The sequence below is a fragment of the Dendrobates tinctorius genome, unplaced genomic scaffold (genome assembly GCF_039654945.1).
Source record: "Dendrobates tinctorius isolate UK_male_01 unplaced genomic scaffold, ASM3965494v1 ptg000138l, whole genome shotgun sequence".
Lineage (NCBI taxonomy): Eukaryota > Metazoa > Chordata > Amphibia > Anura > Dendrobatidae > Dendrobates > Dendrobates tinctorius.
This window is the reverse complement of record NW_027361806.1, coordinates 21077263-21097229: the sequence shown is the minus strand read 5'-3', so window position 1 is coordinate 21097229 and position 19967 is coordinate 21077263. Positions and strand designations below refer to the sequence as shown.

Here is a 19967-nt window from a genome sequence, read left to right as displayed (position 1 = left end):
TCCCACACTGCACAATGATGCCCACAACACTCCCCCCATAATCAGGTACGATTCATCATGTAACTATCTTAAAGCAGATCTAGTAATATTGTTAACAGAAGCTCTGGCAGCACAATGGACCCCCCATAATCATGTATGGTAAATAAATCTCTTAAAATCAGGAAATAACAGATTAGAAAAAAACATCTGGGTTTAATTGTTCTGAAACCGTCCAATAATCCGTCATATCCGATAATCCGTCACTTGTGTGACTGCTGCACGGAGACGGCTGTATTGCAGCAACAATAAAACTATCATTTAAATGAAGAACTTTGATAATGAAGAAATATCATTTTCTGCTCGTTTCCTTCATTAGCCGTAATGTGGGACTGTAATAAACTTCGGAGACTTTTCACCTCTTAACGGCGACGATTTTATTTCTGCATCTTCCTTTGTATACTTTTCCAAACGACCCTATGAAAATATCAAAGGATTGGTAACTGCTCCGGCTCAATAATTAACGGTTCTTCAGAGGCCGCGGCCGGCGACGCTTCTCACACCTGAGCCAATTATTTCGTGAAATTCAATTTCTGACATCTGAAGGTGAAAGTGCGATGGCAGGCCGGCGCGCAGGAGGAGGACGTCGGCCTTCTCTGCAAGAAAATAACAAAAAAATAAGATAAAGTAGTGAAACGCCTGTGAATGAAAATGGAGCAATTATCTGATTACTACATAGAATACAAAGGAGAGGCATTAAAGGGGACAGACCCTGCATGCACCCCCTAGAAGAAAAAGCTGATATGGGGGTCTTGTGTTGGCGTCTGCTGCTGTGGGCAAACCTGCAATGCAAATAAGTAGCACTATAGTATATAGGCGTCATAATTTATGACTGCAGGGTCCAGGGAGGAAAGCGTTAACGCTGGAGGAGACCTTGGTAGCCCACTACAGTGCCAGGGGAAAATGTAAGAAAGATTATCTAGTTTGTATTTCTATTGTCTTCAGTTTTTAAATGGGGAAGTTACAAAGAAAAGTTTTGGGTCTGTTCCCCATGACAACACTTCTTGTTTATGAGCTCTGACTCCTTAGGGTTATCATGGACTTACAGCAGCCAATGGGATATCTTCATCCCTAGAGGTCCCCGGCAGTAAATAATGTCATCATGTTTCTTGTCACTGTTTTACCTCTCTATAAAGATGAAGCATGGCATGGATAGCATCATCAATATGACTAATATTAAGCTGGAGGGGTTAGAATGGTCTTGTGGTGATGTGAGTGAATGCGTTAGGTTTGTCCCTTCACTGCGATGCAAAAAATATAACACCCATAAATATCAGATTGATGAAAATCTAAATATCAATGACCACTGGCTCCAAAACATCTGGGGAACAGGTCTTTGAACAAAGGAGATTTTTGCCTCGGTAGTGTACTTCTCCTCATCTGAATAAATGAATTCCAGTCTTGGTGTCTAGTTGTCATAGCTGATCTCATGTAATTACCTGGTCACTGCAGGATGTCCCTACTTTAAATGGGGTTTGAAGTTTCATCTCTCCCATTTGATCAATGTGAGGGTGATACGTCCACTTTCTGTCTCTATGAATTTTAATTTTTCTCCAAGACAGCTCATGGGGAATAGGCAAAAAAAAGGTCACCTAAATCTGATGGCCATTGGCACTTCATTGGTACATGATCACGGTGGGACCTTGATTCCGGCTCCCATTGCCCCCCTCCCCCAAACAGCACAATCACAGTGTGTGGATCAGTAGCTGTCATCGTTGTCCTCCCATGAAGCCCAGGAGATTGATAATTTCACAATATACTGCAGTAATTGCTGCAATATATAATGCAAAGACTCCAACATTCCAGACCTAAAGAGAAAAGTAATACAAAAAAATGTAAAATAAAAAAATTAAAAAAAAAACACAAAAGAAAAAAAAAAAAAGTTTGAATCATCTCCTCCCCCCCCACCCCAAAAAAAAAAAATACATAAAAAAAAAATAAAACACATATTCGGAATCGTCACATCCACAAAAATCCAATCGATCACAATTGAAAGCTATTCTATCTGTACGGTAAACCCTGAAAAGCAAGAAGAAAACAAAAAAATGTCAGAACTGTTGTTTTTCGGACACTGCACGCCCTCCCAAAAAATGAAATAAAAGGAAGGAGATCGAAACCCTAAAATGTAACCAATGGAAGTCATCAGCTCAGCGCATGAAATAAACGCCGCCCAAAGAGATCCCTCTAGAAAAAAAAATGGAAAAATGTTCGGGGTCTCGTGAGGAAGTGACACGAGACAAACTCGTTTTACACAGTTCGGAATTTTTTGTGATCACTTAGGCTACTTTCACATTAGCATTTTTTAGTGCTGCGCTTCGTGCGCACTAGAAACGCATGCAAAAAACACATCATGCATTTTGCATGCGTTTGCGTTTTTTTGGCGCATGCGTTTTAAGCAGTTTCTAGCCATGTTAACTCTTAAAACGCATGCGTTTTCGAACGCAGGCGTACGCATGTCCATGCGCACGCCTGCGTTCCCATAGACTGTAATGCGTTATTTTGTCGCATTCCGTGCGCACGCGTTTTTTGATGCCATTGGATGGACGCAAAAATGCAACAGGTTGCGTCTGGCGCGCCTCGGCGCACACCTTAAAAAAACGCATGCTCGCGAAAACGCATACAAACGCTAGACCATGCGCACGATGCGCTGCGCAAAAAAACGCTAATGTGTAACCAGCCTAAAATATAAAAACAAAACCGACACAAATTTGGTATCAATGTAAATCGCACGGACCTGGAGAATCAAGTGATCAGGTCATTTTTACCACACAATGAATGCGGTAAGAAAACCCCCCAAAAAATGGCGGAACTGTATTTATTTTTGAACATTTCATCTCCTTTGGAATTTTTCTTTCCCTTTTGTTTAGTAAAATTTTATAGTAAAATTAATGGAGTCATTAAAAATTACAACTCGTCCTGTAAACGTCACGTGATGGGGTTGGAAAAATAGGAGACGGAGGAAAGAAAAACAAAATCCCAAAAAAGAAAATTTCCCTGGTTGTGAAGGGGTTAACCAGTCTTCATGGTTTGTTACTGTAACTACTGGGATCCTTCCAGATTTATTTCCTTGAATTATTCCAGAGAACAGCCCTTTAATAAAAAGCATTTTCCCCTTTAAGTGCGGTTTTCTGAGCGCTCTCCCCAGACTGGAATTTTGCCCATGTTATATCTATCAATGTGGTTTTTTTGGGCGATTTATTTTTTAAGTGCATCTGTTGCAGGGAACATTTAATGACAATCTGTTTGGAATGGGCTGATAGAATATTTATGCCGCGGAGGATTAAGAGCATTTGTCGATGGAGAGTCGTTCTTGGAAGATTAATCCGGAGGAAACTTCCCTTCAACCTGAATACCGTACACTTAGAATCAACTGCAAGGAATTAACCATTTATTTCCATATATAGAAAGATATTAGCACTCGGGGATACAAATAATAATGATTAAAAAGAAAAAAAAAACCCTGGCGCATAAAATCAGAGGGTGAGCAAAAGTGCGTTTGGGTTTCGGAATTTAAAGGGTAACTCCGATTTGTAACATCATTTCCTTCTTCAGGTATAAAATTATATGTTGATTCATTCTATATATTATCTTTATGTGTTCGGAGCTTAGTTTTATGGTTATACAGCTTTAAATCCACTACATAGATATAGGATTGAAATATACATTTTGCCACTAGGGGGAGCTAACACAACATGGATTTCCCATTGAGCTCTGTAACAGCTGTATACATTAATATGTAGTGAGCTCCCTCTACTGGTGGCTGAAGGAAGTCATAAAGTAACATAGCATTATAGCTGCATGAAGGGAAGGAGGCGATTAGGAGATCCGTAACAATAAAATGAAGCTTGACGCATAGAAATATTATGATATTAATTGTATCCTAGAAACAAAACAATATTCACAGTTGGAGATGTGATCAGCTGTGATCTGTAGGGAAATCTGATGGTAAGTGTTCCCTGCAGCGCAACCACAGGTGAGATGAAGAATTACATGATGTCCATTCACATCAATGGGCTGGTGTGTGTAATAATGCAGGACTGGACTGGTCCTCAAGAGCGAGAGAGGCTCCTGCAATCACTCTGATCCAAAGCTGTGGTTCCCTCGGACCCCTACAATATTCCTCAGGATTACGCAGGATATATGAAAATTGTTTTTCTGAACTTACAATAGTCCCAAGAACTTTCTTCCAGTACCTTTTGTCATGCTTTTAATCTTCCCCAGAGGAGATGGGACGGACACGTAGGAGCCATCTAAGACCCAAACAGAGAATGTTACCACCGATGAGATGTAAGAGAAGCGCAATAATAACTTTATCCTTCTACACAGAACCGGCCGTGGAGCCGACAGCCGGACACAGACGTGGCGGGAAGGCTCTGTCACAATATTAAAGCATTTAGCACATTGATTAGCGCCATCCCTAGTCCCATCTCTATTACCAAGCCGCTACTCAACAAGTCAATCACTTCATCCTCCATCTGCTTCCATTGGGTCTCTTGTCCCCCTCTCCAGCCACATTATCAGGCTCTGGTGGCTGCACACCGCCTGAGTATTCGGTTGGGTAGTGTTTATGATCCTTCACCATCATACTGAACTAAGAACTAACTCAGCTCTGCTACATCTGTCACAGCACTGTCATTGGACTCCATTGCATAGTCAGCTCTGCTATGCCACTGTCAGCTCTGCAGTGAATTTCTGGACAAACTCAGCTCTGGCATGTCAGAGAGTCATTTGTGCCGTTCTTCCAGTTCTACCTTTGAACCTCAGTGAGTCTACTCTGCACCCTCATGGTCTACAACTCCGCTACACCTGCTGTTTCCCAGCTCCTGTTTGATTGACAGCTCCTTTGTCTGAAGTCACACAGCAGAGAGGCCGTCAGTGAAGCAGGAGCAGGCGGCACTGGGTGGGGCTAGAGCTGGAGTGACGGAGGCGTCAGATCTACTATAGCTCTTCTGCCTCATTTGCATATCAATTCAAACCCTGATTTCTCAGTAATGGAGGAACAGATCGGCCACGTACAGATATCGCTGGATTTGTCTTTGAAAGAGCTACATGTACATACTAATAGTTTGAGGGGTGAAATCCTGCCGATAGGCTCCCTTTAAGTATATAAGTATATAATTTATGGCTCAACCGCTAGGAATATTACTACTAGCCCTTTATCTTTCTATATTATCACATTATATATTAGAGATTAACAAATCTTTTAAAATTCTAATTCAGCAGTTTTGTGGACTTTTTCCCACCAAAATAAAATTTTTCAAAAAAATTGCAAGTACTTCAAAGCCTGCGATTGGCCAGAAAACACAGAACACTCTGACGTCTGCTAGGACTGTAATAAACACAATGTAAACAGCCTAGGTAATGACCGTGTGACCTCAACCTATAAGGCCAAGGGTAACGGTTTATCATTGCTGTCTGTATAGTTTATTCAGTGCTTTATGGCCTTCTCTTCCTATCTCTATGGCTGAGCTGTGACGTCCTCTCACTATCCACAATTTGGCTGCTGCGTTCCCGGCCTCGGCTTTTATATGGTACATGATCGCCCCTCCTGATTGGCTGCATTATTCTATGTGACATGATATCTACAAGGTATCATGGGGAAGTTCTGACGTCACGTGTTCCTTCTGTCATCTTTTACTTTGTGTATAATAATGACCGGCATCTTTGTGGTGATTTGCAAAAGAGGTCAAATTCGATGGGTCCAGCAGAGAATTTCCCAACAATTCGACACGAGATCGGTCTGCTTCGAATCGATTGGCTCATCTCTACTAAATACTTTTATACCTACACACACAGAAAAGTTGCACTGAGATTTAAAAAATAAAATGGACAAAACTTTAAAATTTCTTTACATAAAAACCAAAAAAAAATCTTCCTAACGCTTTTTAAACAGCAATCACCCATCGTCATGGATGTACTCTGCGTGCAGAATGCCATTACCGTCCCCCCAGGAGCCTGCGGCCGTTTCTGCGCTCCGGCTGCTCAGGACTGTAATTAAACATCTGATTGTTCGCTACCTCCGCCGGGCTGCGAGTATTCGTTACAGGGGGACTCCTCCTGCGGACGCTTGTAATGCTTCAGCAGGGTAACGATGCCGTCATGACCTGGAGAAGGAGCACAGCAACACTGGACTCTTAGATTCATTCTATGGGTTAATGCATTTTGTGAGCAGAAGGTAGAAGAGATCTGGAGTAAAAACTGAACAGAATCATCACAAAAGTAAACTGGTTCTACGTGCGGCAAAGCAGCCCGGTGACATTGTGATCTGTGCCACAAACGGTGCCGAGAACCAAGAACCAAGGAGCAACATTGTCACAGAATGTTGTTAGTAAATGATACAAAGTATCACAGACGATGACTCGCGTGACGTCACGGTATTTGGTGTCATAACAGCTCCCACTTACAAATTCTGTGTCTGGTGTAAAATTAAACTCCTATTTCACAGACGTAAAATTGGTTACAAAATTGGAATCTGGAGGGGAATTTCATTACATGCAGTTACGGGGGACTAGGGGCTCGCACTGAACCGTTACCTTTCTCGTAAGCCCACATTAGACACGTCTGCTCATCTTTTTCGCCGCTCGATCTGCTGGGATCACTGGCGACTAGATTCATGTCGGCGCCGTTGTCGAGCAGGAACTGAACCAGGCGGATGTGTCCGTGGTAGCACGCGCAGTGCAATCCTGCAAGAGAGGACGTCGCCTGCGATACATGAACACAATAGAAGTACAGCCAATAATCATAAAGCCGGGAGTGATATTCTTCCTGGGGAAATATGTTATGCCGAAAATTACCAAGTGCTGAAAGGACAAGATGATTTCATTTTATTACAACCAACAGGCCGGTGCTTATCCTGCCAGCCGAGAAGAATGATCAGCTCCAAACAAAAATGAAGCCATAAGAAAGAGAGGATGGAAGAATTGTAAGCGCTGGGAGAGCGGGAAGGACGGAAACATCCGTCATTCCAAGACATTAACGTTTCTTAATCCAAATTAATTGCTACCCGGTGCCAGATCATGGGAAACCCTTAAAGTACCTCTCTGCCATCAGTCAGAAAACTCTCCTGTAGTCTGCAAAGTATTTCACCAGAAGCAGCGTTATGACACCGGAGCTGCACTTCCCAACTGTGGAGGGAAGGTTGTAACCATTGTCAGCCATACTGGAGGCCTCGGAGAACGTCTTAGGACACCTGCTCAACCAGCTCTTAACACTTCTACCAGTCTTATGTCTGGGAAAGGAAAGGAAATTTTTTTGCCCAAGTTGCCAAAACTTTCCCAAATTGTTATCCACTTTCTCCATTGCTCCTGCCCTGCCCCCCCCGTTTTAGTGGTCGGTGGGGGTCTTAGCACCCAGTTTCCCAAAGATCAAAACTTCTGACATGCAGCCCCCCCAGGTAACCATATAGCTGCCCTTAGGTTACCGAAGTGAAGGAAGCTGCAGCTGACCGGCCCCGGCGCGCATCCTTGTGATCGGTGCAGGAGGGAGAGGACAAAGCTGCAGGAAAAGCTCCTCAGCGCAGGGGCGGACATATCAATGTGCAACCTGTGCAGCCGTACGGGGCCCAAGAGGTGCGGGGGCCACTATCCCCTCCAAAGCAAGTTGCATTGTGCACTATGATGAGTTATTAGACTGCAGAGGGCCCAAATATCGTCCTTGCACCGGGGTCTTCTGTCTGTGTCCGCCGCGGCCTCATCGTCTTACCTGTGTGTCCGTCTCTTCCCTGGTGATTGATGTTTAGGACATTTTGATCAAGAAGGAATTTTATCAGCTCCAGATTTTTGCCGTATGTGCAGGCGCTGTGGAGAAACCCAGAAAATATCATCACGACGGCACAAGGTCCACTGCTGGAAGCCAAGCAACAAGCCCAAAACATGTCATGGTACCACAGTCTATCGCCTCAAAGCTTCGCACCGGTTCACACCTGCGCTGGAGGCAGCACAGACTCCGCCACAAACACAGCAGCGTGCGGCTCTATGGCGGACACCGTGACGGCACTCAATGGGCTTCCACCCTGTGACGGTTCTGGCACTGACCATAGTATTATTGTTCTGCCTCAATGACGGAGCAAAAAAAAAAACGGAATTAACAAAACGCAGGAGTGAACTTTGCCTCATAGGATGTGACTCTATATAGTTATGGGGTGGTAGGTTCTGCACATGATCGCAGAGCGGATAGAGCAGAGCATTGCTAGTCTCCCACCATGTTTCCTGTGCTCCTGAGAAAAAGATTTTTACCCTACTGTTTGGTTTCTGTTACCATGTATCACACGTTACACCATCTACGCCATATTGCATATTATCTGTGACTTTGGCTTTCTATTACCTATGGAACGCCGTTTCGCTGAAGATGTTCTCCTTGCTCAGACTCTCCGGACCAGACAACTCAATCAATTCCTTCACGACCTGGAACTTTCCATTGTAACAGGCGCTGTAGGAAAGAGAGAAACATCATCCGGAGGTGGCCCCTTGTGCAGTGTACGGGGCCCCGGCTCAGGTTGGCTTCGTCCTCCTGGACCCTCCTACCCCAAGAAGAGGAGGAAGAAACCAGATATTTTATGCTTTCCGTTCAAACTGGCCGAGCAGAGGACCCGTCCGTGACCCCATAACCCGCCCAAGACCCCATTACATCATGGACAAGTCTTTTCCATAGATGTGGGGTCCCCGTCTGACACTGATCTTGGGACCCTTTTTTGCAGACCATGCCCCTACAGCAGGTGGGGCCCATGCCTGGTGGTCCTGGATACTCACAGGTGTAGGGCTGTGTCCCCGTATATATTCACCACGTGGGGCTGCACGTCAGCGTTATCCTGCAGAAGGTATCTGACAATTTCATGGTGCCCGAACCGTGAGCAGAAATGCAGCGGCACGTGATCTTCATTATCCTGGGCGTTGACTATGGAAAAGAAGCTTTATTACCCCCAGGTCTAAGTCTCATCTGTAGAACAGACACTTTCCATCTTATTTTTTCTCTTTATAAAATATAAAAAATACTTGGAAACAATCAACAAGCTGCTGATGACAGATCCCTTATAATATGGAAGAACTGAAATAATTTGTCAATTAGTAGCTGCTCCGTCACAGCAATACCAGCTGACTGACGTCCCGGGGGGATGTGCAGATCGGTGCCCACCCTGACCTCAGCTAGTTAATAGAAATTCAATACGTTATCATAGCCAGGGGCGTATCTAGGGGGGGCAGCCGGGGCAGTTGCCCCGGGCGCAGCCGGCAGGGGGCGCAGTCGGGCCGCCTAATGCAGCGGTCCGCAGTGTCCTCCCCGGCGGCTGCGTTCTGCCGCCCCCCCTGGCCTGAGAGTCGGCGGTTCTCTGTGTCAGCTGTCAAGCTGACAGCTGGCGCAGAGAAGGTGCGCGTACCGGCTCCCAGGGAACAATTGTACTGGCGTCTGTATAGACGCCAGTACAATTGCAGCTCTGACCGCCGGGCCAGAGCGACGTCAGCAGCGTGACATGTCATGTGATCACGCTGCTGACGTCACTCCCCGGCGCCCAGAGTGAACGCTCAGCGCTGGTGGTAAGTGTGCTCCAATGTGGAGCTGAAGAAACCACCGAAGATGGGGGGTGTTAATGTGTGGCGATGGGGGTTAATGAGTGGGGGGGGTTAATGAGTGGAGATGAGGTTAATATGGGGATGAGGATTAATGTGTGGGGGGGTTAAAGAGTGGGGATGGGGTTAATGTGTGGGGGATAATGAGTGGGGATGGGGGTTAATGAGTGGGAGGGTTAATGATTGGGGATGGGGTTAATGTGTAGTGGGGTTAATAAGTGGGGATGGGGGTTACTGTGTGGGGGGTAAAGAGTGGGGATGGGGGTTACAGTGTGGGGGGTAAAGAGTGGGGATGGGGTTAATGTGTGGGGGGTTAATGAGTGGGGATGGGGGTTATTGAGTGGGGATGGAATTAATTTGTGGAGGGTTAATGAGTGGGGATGGAATTAATGTGTGGGGGGTTAATGAGTGGGGATGGGGGTTAATGTGTGGGGGATTTGGAGTGGGGGGGTACATAATGTGTTGGGGGATTTGGGAGTATGGACGGGGGGTTAATGAGTGGGGATGGAATTAATGAGTGGGGTTGGGGGTTATTGTTTGGGGGGTTAATGAGTAGGGATGGGATTTGGAGTGGAGGGTACATAATGTGTGGGGGGGATTTGGGAGTGGGGATGGGGGGTTATTTAATGTGTGTGAGGGATTTGCAGTGTGGATGGGGGGGTATTTAATGTGTCTGAGGGATTTGGAGTGTAGATGGGGGGTTATTTAATGTGTGTGAGGGATTTGGAGTGGGGATGGGGGGATTTAATGTGTGTAGGGAGATTTGAGGACACAGTATGTATGAGGAAACAGTATGGGGGTTGGGTGCAGACAGTATGGCGAGCGAACGGGTTAATGTATGTGGACACAGTATGGGGAGTCAGGGGTATGTGTGAGCAGACAGTATAGAGAGTGAGGGGGTAAATATATGAGGAGACAGTATATTGTAGATATTTGTATTTAGGGGCATTATAATAACACTTCTATCTTTAAGGGGATCGTGTGGAGATTTGCTGCAGAAGACCGGAGAAGATGGAAGTCTGCAGAGACGGCTGTGGATGAGAAAACTCATCATGGGGTTTGGACAAGAAGAAGAAAAGGAGAACGACTCCAGAGACATCATCTATAAGGTACCTGGATGTAAATGTTATTTGTGCTACTGACTTGTTCTCATGTTTTTATTTGTTAGGAACATTAAAGGGGTTGTCCAGGTTTGTGCTGAGTCTGCAGACATTCTATGTGACTGCAGACTTCTGAATTCTCACAGTGCTCACTGAACGCTGTCAGGATTCTCTCGTGCCGGTAATTTACATACATGCGGTCACATGCTGACTAGACATGTGTGGCCTCACTCAATGAATATGAACGGAGCGAGGCCGGGCACGTCTAGTCGGAATGTGGCCAGAGGTATATAAATCACATACTTGTGCTGACATGACTGTACATCGGCAAGGGAGAATCCTAAAAGTGTGCAGAGCATTAGTTGTGAGAATTCAGAAGCAGCAATGTCAGGATTCAGCTCTGCAGGTTCCAGTAGTCATCACATGGACACTTCACTCATATGCGATTTTCATACTTGACAACGAGCTTCTCTTCCTGCTTTCAGTTTTTTACTGAACATTGAGAGCATTAGGGAGAGCAGCTCGTGGGTACATGGCTAAGTGTGCAAGTCGCATATGTACTTGGTGTGGGGGGGGGCGCCGAACCAAATTCTTGCCCCGGGTGCCAGGAAGCCTAGATGCGCCTCTGATCATAGCATACCAGCTAAATTCATTATAGACTGCAATTCACATCACAACCACTGGGCGGCAGCATAGAGACACATATAACATCAACATCTCCCTACAGAGTATCACAAAATTATGTTTTTTTTTTTAATTTCTCAAAGCCGATTATCTTTCCTAAGAGGAGTGGCGCAAGATAAAGGACAGGCCTGTGTAATGAGCATTCCCATGAGCAGCCCCTGGTCCCCCCTGCTCTCCTTATGCTATAAGTATTCCTATATTTAATGATGTTATCAAACAATATGGAATTTATTATGTAAATAAACTCAACAGATAATAAGTATAAAACAAATATCCCTAGAAAAAAACCCATCAAAAGCAAATCACCTGCTTGTTGATGGTTTCCATGTACCAGACAGTAAAAAAAAAAAAAAAACTTGGGTCATCAGCAAATATTTATAAGAATTTAGGGCTGACTACATGATGTTACCAATGTTAATGACGGGCAGAACGGCACATTCAGGGGTATTTCCACTGAGCGAATCCATAAAGAACAAGATATTATTGGTCTGATAGATTCATGTCCGACCACTGGAAACGAACCCTACATGGAGCAGTGGTCCCACAACCTGCCGAGACCACATTCAGCGGAGAATGTAGGGAGGTGGCCGCGCAGTTATATGGCCGTCTCTATAAATCCCATATAGGAAAATGCAAAACAGCTGAAGTGTTACCATCGGCCTTCACGCCTTCTTCCATCAGTAATTTTGTGATGGTGAGATATCCTTTGGCTGAGGCCAGGTGCAGGGGTCTGTCCCCCACCTCTCCGCTCATGTTAACATCTGCCCCAAACTTCAAGAGGAGACGAGTGACCTGTCACATATCAAGAAAAAAACAGACACATTAAATTACAATTCCTAAAAAGAGATAGAGGTTTATATCCTAAGTTATATCCTGCATTATACTCCGGAGCTGCGCTCACTATTCTGCTGGTGCAGTCACTGTGTACATACATACATTACTGATCCTGAGTTACATCCTGTATTATACTCCAGATCTGGACTCACTATTCTGCTGGTGCAGTCACTGTGTACATACGTTACATTACTGATCCTGAGTTACCTCCTGTATTATACCCCAGAGCTGCACTCACTATTCTGCAGGTGCAGTCACTGTGTACATACATTACATTACTGATCCTGAGTTACATCCTGTATTATACTCCGGAGCTGCAGTCACTATTCTGCTGGTGCAGTCACTGTGTACATACATTACTGATCCTGACTTACATCCTGTATTATATGCCAGAGCTGCAGTCACTATTCTGCTGGTGCAGTCACTGTGTACATAGATTACATTACTGATCCTGACTTACATCCTGTATTATACTCCGGAGCTGCACTCACTATTCTGCTGGTGCAGTCACTGTGTACATACATTACATTACTGATCCTGAGTTACATCCTGTATTATACTCCAGAGCTGCACTCACTATTCTGCTGGTGCAGTCACTGTGTACATACATTACATTACTGATCCTGAGTTACATCCTGTATTATACTCCGGAGCTGCACTCACTATTCTGATGGTGCAGTCACTGTGTACATACATTACTGATCCTGAGTTACATCTTGTATTATACTCCAGAGCTGCACTCACTATTCTGCTGGTGCAGTCACTGTGTACATACATTACTGATCCTGAGTTACATCCTGTATTATACTCCGGAGCTGCACTCACTATTCTGATGGTGCACTCACTGTGTACATACATTACTGATCCTGAGTTACATCTTGTATTATACTCCAGAGCTGCACTCACTATTCTGCTGGTGCAGTCACTGTGTACATACATTACTGATCCTGAGTTATATCCTGTATTATACTCCGGAGCTGCACTCACTATTCTGCTGGTGCAGTCACTGTGTACATACATTACATTACTGATCCTGAGTTACATCCTGTATTATACCCCAGAGCTGCACTCACTATTCTGCTGGTGCAGTCACTGTGTACATACATTACATTACTGATCCTGAGTTACCTCCTGTATTATACCCCAGAGCGGCACTCACTATTCTGCTGGTGCAGTCACTGTGTACATACATTACTGATCCTGAGTTACATCCTGTATTATACTCCGGAGCTGCACTCACTATTCTGATGGTGCACTCACTGTGTACATACATTACTGATCCTGAGTTACATCTTGTATTATACTCCAGAGCTGCACTCACTATTCTGCTGGTGCAGTCACTGTGTACATACATTACTGATCCTGAGTTATATCCTGTATTATACTCCGGAGCTGCACTCACTATTCTGCTGGTGCAGTCACTGTGTACATACATTACATTACTGATCCTGAGTTACATCCTGTATTATACCCCAGAGCTGCACTCACTATTCTGCTGGTGCAGTCACTGTGTACATACATTACATTACTGATCCTGAGTTACCTCCTGTATTATACCCCAGAGCGGCACTCACTATTCTGCTGGTGCAGTCACTGTGTACATACATTACATTACTGATCCTGAGTTACATCCTGTATTATACCCCAGAGCTGCACTCACTATTCTGCTGGTGCAGTCACTGTGTACATACATTACATTACTGATCCTGACTTACATCCTGTATTATACCCCAGAGCTGCACTCACTATTCTGCTGGTGCAGTCACTGTGTACATACATTACATTACTGATCCTGAGTTACATCCTGTATTATACCCCAGAGCTGCACTCACTATTCTGCTGGTGCAGTCACTGTGTACATACATTACATTACTGATCCTGAGTTACCTCCTGTATTATACCCCAGAGCTGCACTCACTATTCTGCTGGTGAAGTCACTGTGTACATACATTACATTACTGATCCTGAGTTACCTCCTGTATTATACCCCAGAGCTGTACCCACTATTCTGCTGGTGCAGTCACTGTGTACATACATTACATTACTGATCCTGACTTACATCCTGTATTATACCCCAGAGCTGCGCTCACTATTCTGCTGGTGCAGTCACTGTGTACATACATTACATTACTGATCCTGACTTACATCCTGTATTATACCCCAGAGCTGCGCTCACTATTCTGCTGGTGCAGTCACTGTGTACATACATTACATTACTGATCCTGACTTACATCCTGTATTATACCCCAGAGCTGCACCCACTATTCTGCTGGTGCAGTCACTGTGTACATACATTACATTACTGATCCTGAGTTACCTCCTGTATTATACCCCAGAGCTGCACTCACTATTCTGCTGGTGCAGTCACTGTGTACATACATTACATTACTGATCCTGAGTTACCTCCTGTATTATACCCCAGAGCTGTACCCACTATTCTGCTGGTGCAGTCACTGTGTACATACATTACATTACTGATCCTGACTTACATCCTGTATTATACCCCAGAGCTGCACCCACTATTCTGCTGGTGCAGTCACTGTGTACATACATTACATTACTGATCCTGAGTTACCTCCTGTATTATACCCCAGAGCTGCACTCACTATTCTGCTGGTGCAGTCACTGTGTACATACATTACATTACTGATCCTGAGTTACATCCTGTATTATACTCCAGAGCTGCACTCACTATTCTGCTGGTGCAGTCACTGTGTACATACATTACTGATCCTGAGTTACATCCTGTATTATACCCCAGAGCTGCACCCACTATTCTGCTGGTGCAGTCACTGTGTACATACATTACATTACTGATCCTGAGTTACCTCCTGTATTATACCCCAGAGCTGCACTCACTATTCTGCTGGTGCAGTCACTGTGTACATACATTACATTACTGATCCTGACTTACATCCTGTATTATACCCCAGAGCTGCACTCACTATTCTGCTGGTGCAGTCACTGTGTACATACATTACTGATCCTGACTTACATCCTGTATTATACCCCAGAGCTGCGCTCACTATTCTGCTGGTGCAGTCACTGTGTACATACATTACATTACTGATCCTGAGTTACATCCTGTATTATACTCCAGAGCTGCACTCACTATTCTGCTGGTGCAGTCACTGTGTACATACATTACTGATCCTGACTTACATCCTGTATTATACCCCAGAGCTGCACTCACTACTGTGGCCAAAAAAACTTCTACATGGAAAAAAAAGACTCAATTATGCACGAAAACATAGGAACTGGGTGCAGAAAAATATCAGCAGGTGCTCAGAGCTCAGGACCGAGGAGCAAAATGTGAAATATTCAGCTGTAACAGAAGCAGATTGTTCCTGAAGGGCCGGAGAGCGGCACAATAATGAGGGTCTGCAGGAGCCGTGAGACGGGTGGAGGGTCCGGCCAGTCTGTGGCTGCATTTCTGCAATGGAGTTGTGGATTTGGTCAGGATTCCTGGTGTCCTCAATGCTGAGAGATCCCGGCAGATACTGACCCATCATGTAACATCATCAGGAGGCGTCTGATTCTACAGCCGGACAACGACCCCCAACACCATTAATAATGAGGAGTCCTGGGGGTGATGAGCCGGCCCCGGACCCCTGATCTCACATCATCCCGCCTGTCTGGGATTACATGAAGATAGAAAAGCATCCACACAAGCCTCATACACAGAAGATCTGGGGTCAGGTCTCCAAGATGTTTGGAACAACGTCCTGCTGAGATCCTCCATAACCTGCGAACAAGTGACGAGAAGAAAGGATGGAGGCGACGGGCGGTCACCAGAAAGTGATGACGGAGGTGACGGGCGGTCACCAGATACCGATGATGGAGGTGACGGGCGGTCACCAGATACTGATGATGGAGGTGACGGGCGGTCACCAGATTCTGATGATGGAGGTGACGGGCGGTCACCAGATACCGATGATGGAGGTGACGGGTGGTCACCAGATACCGATGATGGAGGTGACGGGTGGTCACCAGATACTGATGATGGAGGGGACGGGCGGCCACCAGATACCAATGATGGAGGTGACGGACGGTCACCAGATACTGATGATGGAGGCGACGGGCGGTCACCAGATACTGATGATGGAGGTGACGGTCGGTCACCAGATACCGATGATGGAGGGGACGGGCGGCCACCAGATACCAATGATGGAGGTGACGGGCGGTCACTAGATACTGATGATGGAGGCGACGGGCGGTCACCAGATACTGATGATGGAGGTGACGGGGGGGTCACCAGATACTGATGATGGAGGCGACGGGCGGTCACCAGATACTGATGATGGAGGTGACGGGGGGGTCACCAGATACTGATGATGGAGGTGACGGGCGGTCACAAGACACTGATGGGACTTACATTTCTTTTTTTTTCATTCACTTTGCATTTTGTTAGTGGATATAAACTATTAACATGTCAATGGTTAAAGCTTCTTACTCTGCAGCATTTTCCCCCCTGAATATCAGGTTTGCGCCCTCCTGTATGTAGGCAGGCGACAGTCCATGTGTCGGTGGATATGAAGGGATTGGTCGCATTGTTCAGTCCTCACTCTTGGAAGAACCATGAGATATTTTCTGCCCCGGACTCCATAGTCTATAATAACACATCCAGCTCTGCTACATCCCGACAGACATTACGTTATATCTCTCACCTGCTCGTGGCCATAGTACGCAGCGATGTGTAATGGGGTGAAGAATACGGCGTCCTGAACGTTGACGTACGCCCCGTGTTGTAGTAAGATGTCCACAGCCTGAGCGCAAAAGAAGAAACATTTCATGTACGAGAAGGAATGACGCGAGGACGATCAGAGGTCCACAGCGGATTCCCTACAGACACGGAACCGCGGGAGACCGATTTATACAAGGTGGAGAGAGGCGAATGTGTGACACCTGGGACTGGACCTCATGGACTTTATAGCTAGGTGATTGGTGCATTGAGGAGAGGAGCGACCCCTGCAGTCCTGCATTGGTATTACAGCGCGGAGCTGCAGAGCGTCGCCCGAGCGGATTCCTGCTTCTTCTACTTTCCCTGAATTTTATTTTTTTATATTTATAAAGAAATTATTATTTTTGGTGATAATATGATTTAGTCTTTTTCTACATTGCATCTACTTGAGTAAAATTATTAGACTCTCATCAGTAATTTTGCCAAGTTTGTTGACTACCGAAAGGAAAGGTGTCTCACTCCACTGAAGTCTATCGGAGGCACTGAAAGAAAACCGTGCGGGGAGCGTGGCCACCGATAACTTGTAGAATGGGCAGATAGGGGGTCAAGAAACACCCTCCTACAGATGTGTCCAATAGCGGCCACTTCATCCTAATCCTGGTTTATTAAGTCATAAGTGAACCCTTGATTATAGATTACAATTTTTGGGGGGCAGGAGAGACCGCCTTCCTTCTTACATTTCTACAAATTTGTTTAAGGATCCTAATTTCTTACAATATAATTGAATGCATCGTCAGGACATGCAAGAAAGACCCTCAACAGGCTGCAGTTCACATCAGAACCACCAGGTGGCCACACAGACACACATAGCATAAACATCTCCAGGCAGAGTATCATCATCATGATTTTTTTTTTTTTTATTGCAGGTCATTGGACTACACAGAGATAAGAAGAAAAGTAAGCGAGGATGTATCTGTATACCTCCTTTTTGATTTTTTTCAAATAGGGAAAACCTCCGAAAGATATGACAAAATTGACAAAATTAAAAACAATTTACTTGGTAATACCTCCCGACCATCGCGGTCCCCATAGTCATGTGACATGAGTTCATCATGGATGACATGGACAAAGTAGGAATGGATGGAGGTTGTGGTGAGGAAATAAGCAGAATTTCTAAAGGTAAAAATATTTTCTGCGAATAGATCGGCAGGACCGGGGTCCAGCGGCCTCATCACTGGTCCATGGCCACCAGACTAGAGCTCTGAACCATATCCTATGTGTCTCCTCTTCTGATCTGTAGGCTTGGCGCAACGTCATCATTGCAAAGTGACGCACACATGAGATGGCTCCGAGCCTGCTAGTCAGAAGAGGCGCCGGAGATGCCGGCAGGTGGGAGGAGGGTTGCAGGGCTCCGGTGAGGCGGCCGTGGGCTACTGATGTCCCCCCCGGAGAAGGATCCTACCAGTCTACTAACTCTTCTTTAACATTTTTAGAAAACCCTTTGCTCAACCATCATGACTTTATGATGAACAATGTATCATCCTGCCAGAATCCATAGCGGTGGAAACTAACCCTGTATCCTGAACCCATCCCTGTGCAACATTTGGCTTTAGAACTTTACTGGAACATTTCATTTCTTACATAATATGATTAATAACTTTTTTCTTAATTGAAGCAGCCAGGCATCCAGTTCCTAAAAATCCCTGGTGATCGGCAGATTCAATCCCCAGGTGAAGGTGTACGACTCCCCTACAGTGGCCACTACAGGACAAATGCAGAATTGCATCCCTCCCATTAACATGAATCAAGTCCTTATGGACGGGCCGAGTCCTCCAGAGTAAAAGTCACTCTTACTTGGGGAGGGGGGATCTAATAGAAGAGGGTTTGACATTGGATACACCCTATATAACATCCAGGTATCAGAACATGGACATACAGTAAATATGACATTTATTCTTTTCTAGAGATGCCAAATCCTGACTTTATCCCTGATGACTGACGACAAATCACAGATGCCCCCAACCCACATAGGAATCCTTGAGGGATTTGTGTCGAGACCACAAGACATGGAAAAATAATTGAGATGGTGAAATATATTGAAGCCTTTTAGAAGAGAATGGGAAAGCAGTGACCTCTGCATTTGCTTTTAAAAAGAAGTATATATCAATTTCTTTGGATAGCAAAACATTCGGGGTCCGGGTCAGACTCGGGGGTCTTGTTTACTTCCACATGATTTAATACAAGTGTCTGAGACTGCGGGTATCTCCGAAGAGCACGCTGTGTGCGGACAAAGGAGAGGCTTCTCTGTAGGCTTCTTTAGGGACAAAAAAAAAAAAAAAAATCAGCAGACCTCTCACCTCTCCGCACGCCTTCGTCTCCGGCACACAACACCTACAATTATTATTGTTAAGCGCCTATTAAACTTCACAGATACAATGTAGCCACGGCTCACACGCCGAGTGCTGTTCACAATGATTTTTCTGCAATGTGCTTCATGAAATAAGAAGAAAAATGCAAAAAAATAAAAAAGTCAGAAGAGGTGAAGGTCTAAATTCTGCTGCAATTTTCTAAAAAAAAAAAAAAAAACTACATTACAGACTATTGCACCAACACTGAACTGCCAGAGAAGAAGAGCGGAATGACCCAGACACCGAGCGCCCACCTTACAGAGTAACTCTATTACCGCTGCTTTATACCCCAGAAAAACAAAAGCAGGAAAAGGATTAAAAAAAAAAAAAAAAAAAAAAATCCTCCTCATTTTCAAAAACTCTGCTTGTCCTTATAGAAAAATCCGTAGTTTATAAACGTAGAAATTCTCTGCTCTCCTGATCCGACTGTATGAGAAGGATTCACGACCATCAGTCTGGTGACAGCGGCGGCCAAACCCAACTGATCACACATCAATATCTCATCCCAAAGCAATCAATTAAGTTCCATGAAATAATTACCACACTCACTTCATGATTTCCTGCGATTGTTGCAATGTGAAGAGCGGTGAGAGCTCCATAGCCGACCTGCTGAATATCCGCTCCGCCATGGAGCAACGCGGTAAGAAGCTCAGAGTTATCCTAC

General features: G+C 45.1%; 1 protein-coding gene across 3 annotated transcripts in view; it reads right to left on the bottom strand.

Annotated features, from left to right (window-relative positions):
• TNNI3K (TNNI3 interacting kinase) overlaps positions 1-19967 on the bottom strand; it is a 217588-nt gene that overhangs the window by 122738 nt on the left and 74883 nt on the right. For all 3 annotated transcript variants that reach the window (XM_073544789.1, XM_073544790.1, XM_073544791.1), the window contains exons 6-16: positions 19853-19963; positions 16882-16980; positions 12034-12172; positions 8784-8928; positions 8359-8463; positions 7738-7832; positions 6570-6719; positions 6054-6140; positions 4230-4286; positions 540-632; positions 396-453 (exon numbers count right to left, since the gene is read on the bottom strand). In XM_073544789.1, coding sequence (XP_073400890.1) covers positions 396-453; positions 540-632; positions 4230-4286; positions 6054-6140; positions 6570-6719; positions 7738-7832; positions 8359-8463; positions 8784-8928; positions 12034-12172; positions 16882-16980; positions 19853-19963 — 1139 coding nt within the window. The remainder of the gene's footprint in view (positions 1-395; positions 454-539; positions 633-4229; positions 4287-6053; positions 6141-6569; positions 6720-7737; positions 7833-8358; positions 8464-8783; positions 8929-12033; positions 12173-16881; positions 16981-19852; positions 19964-19967) is intronic.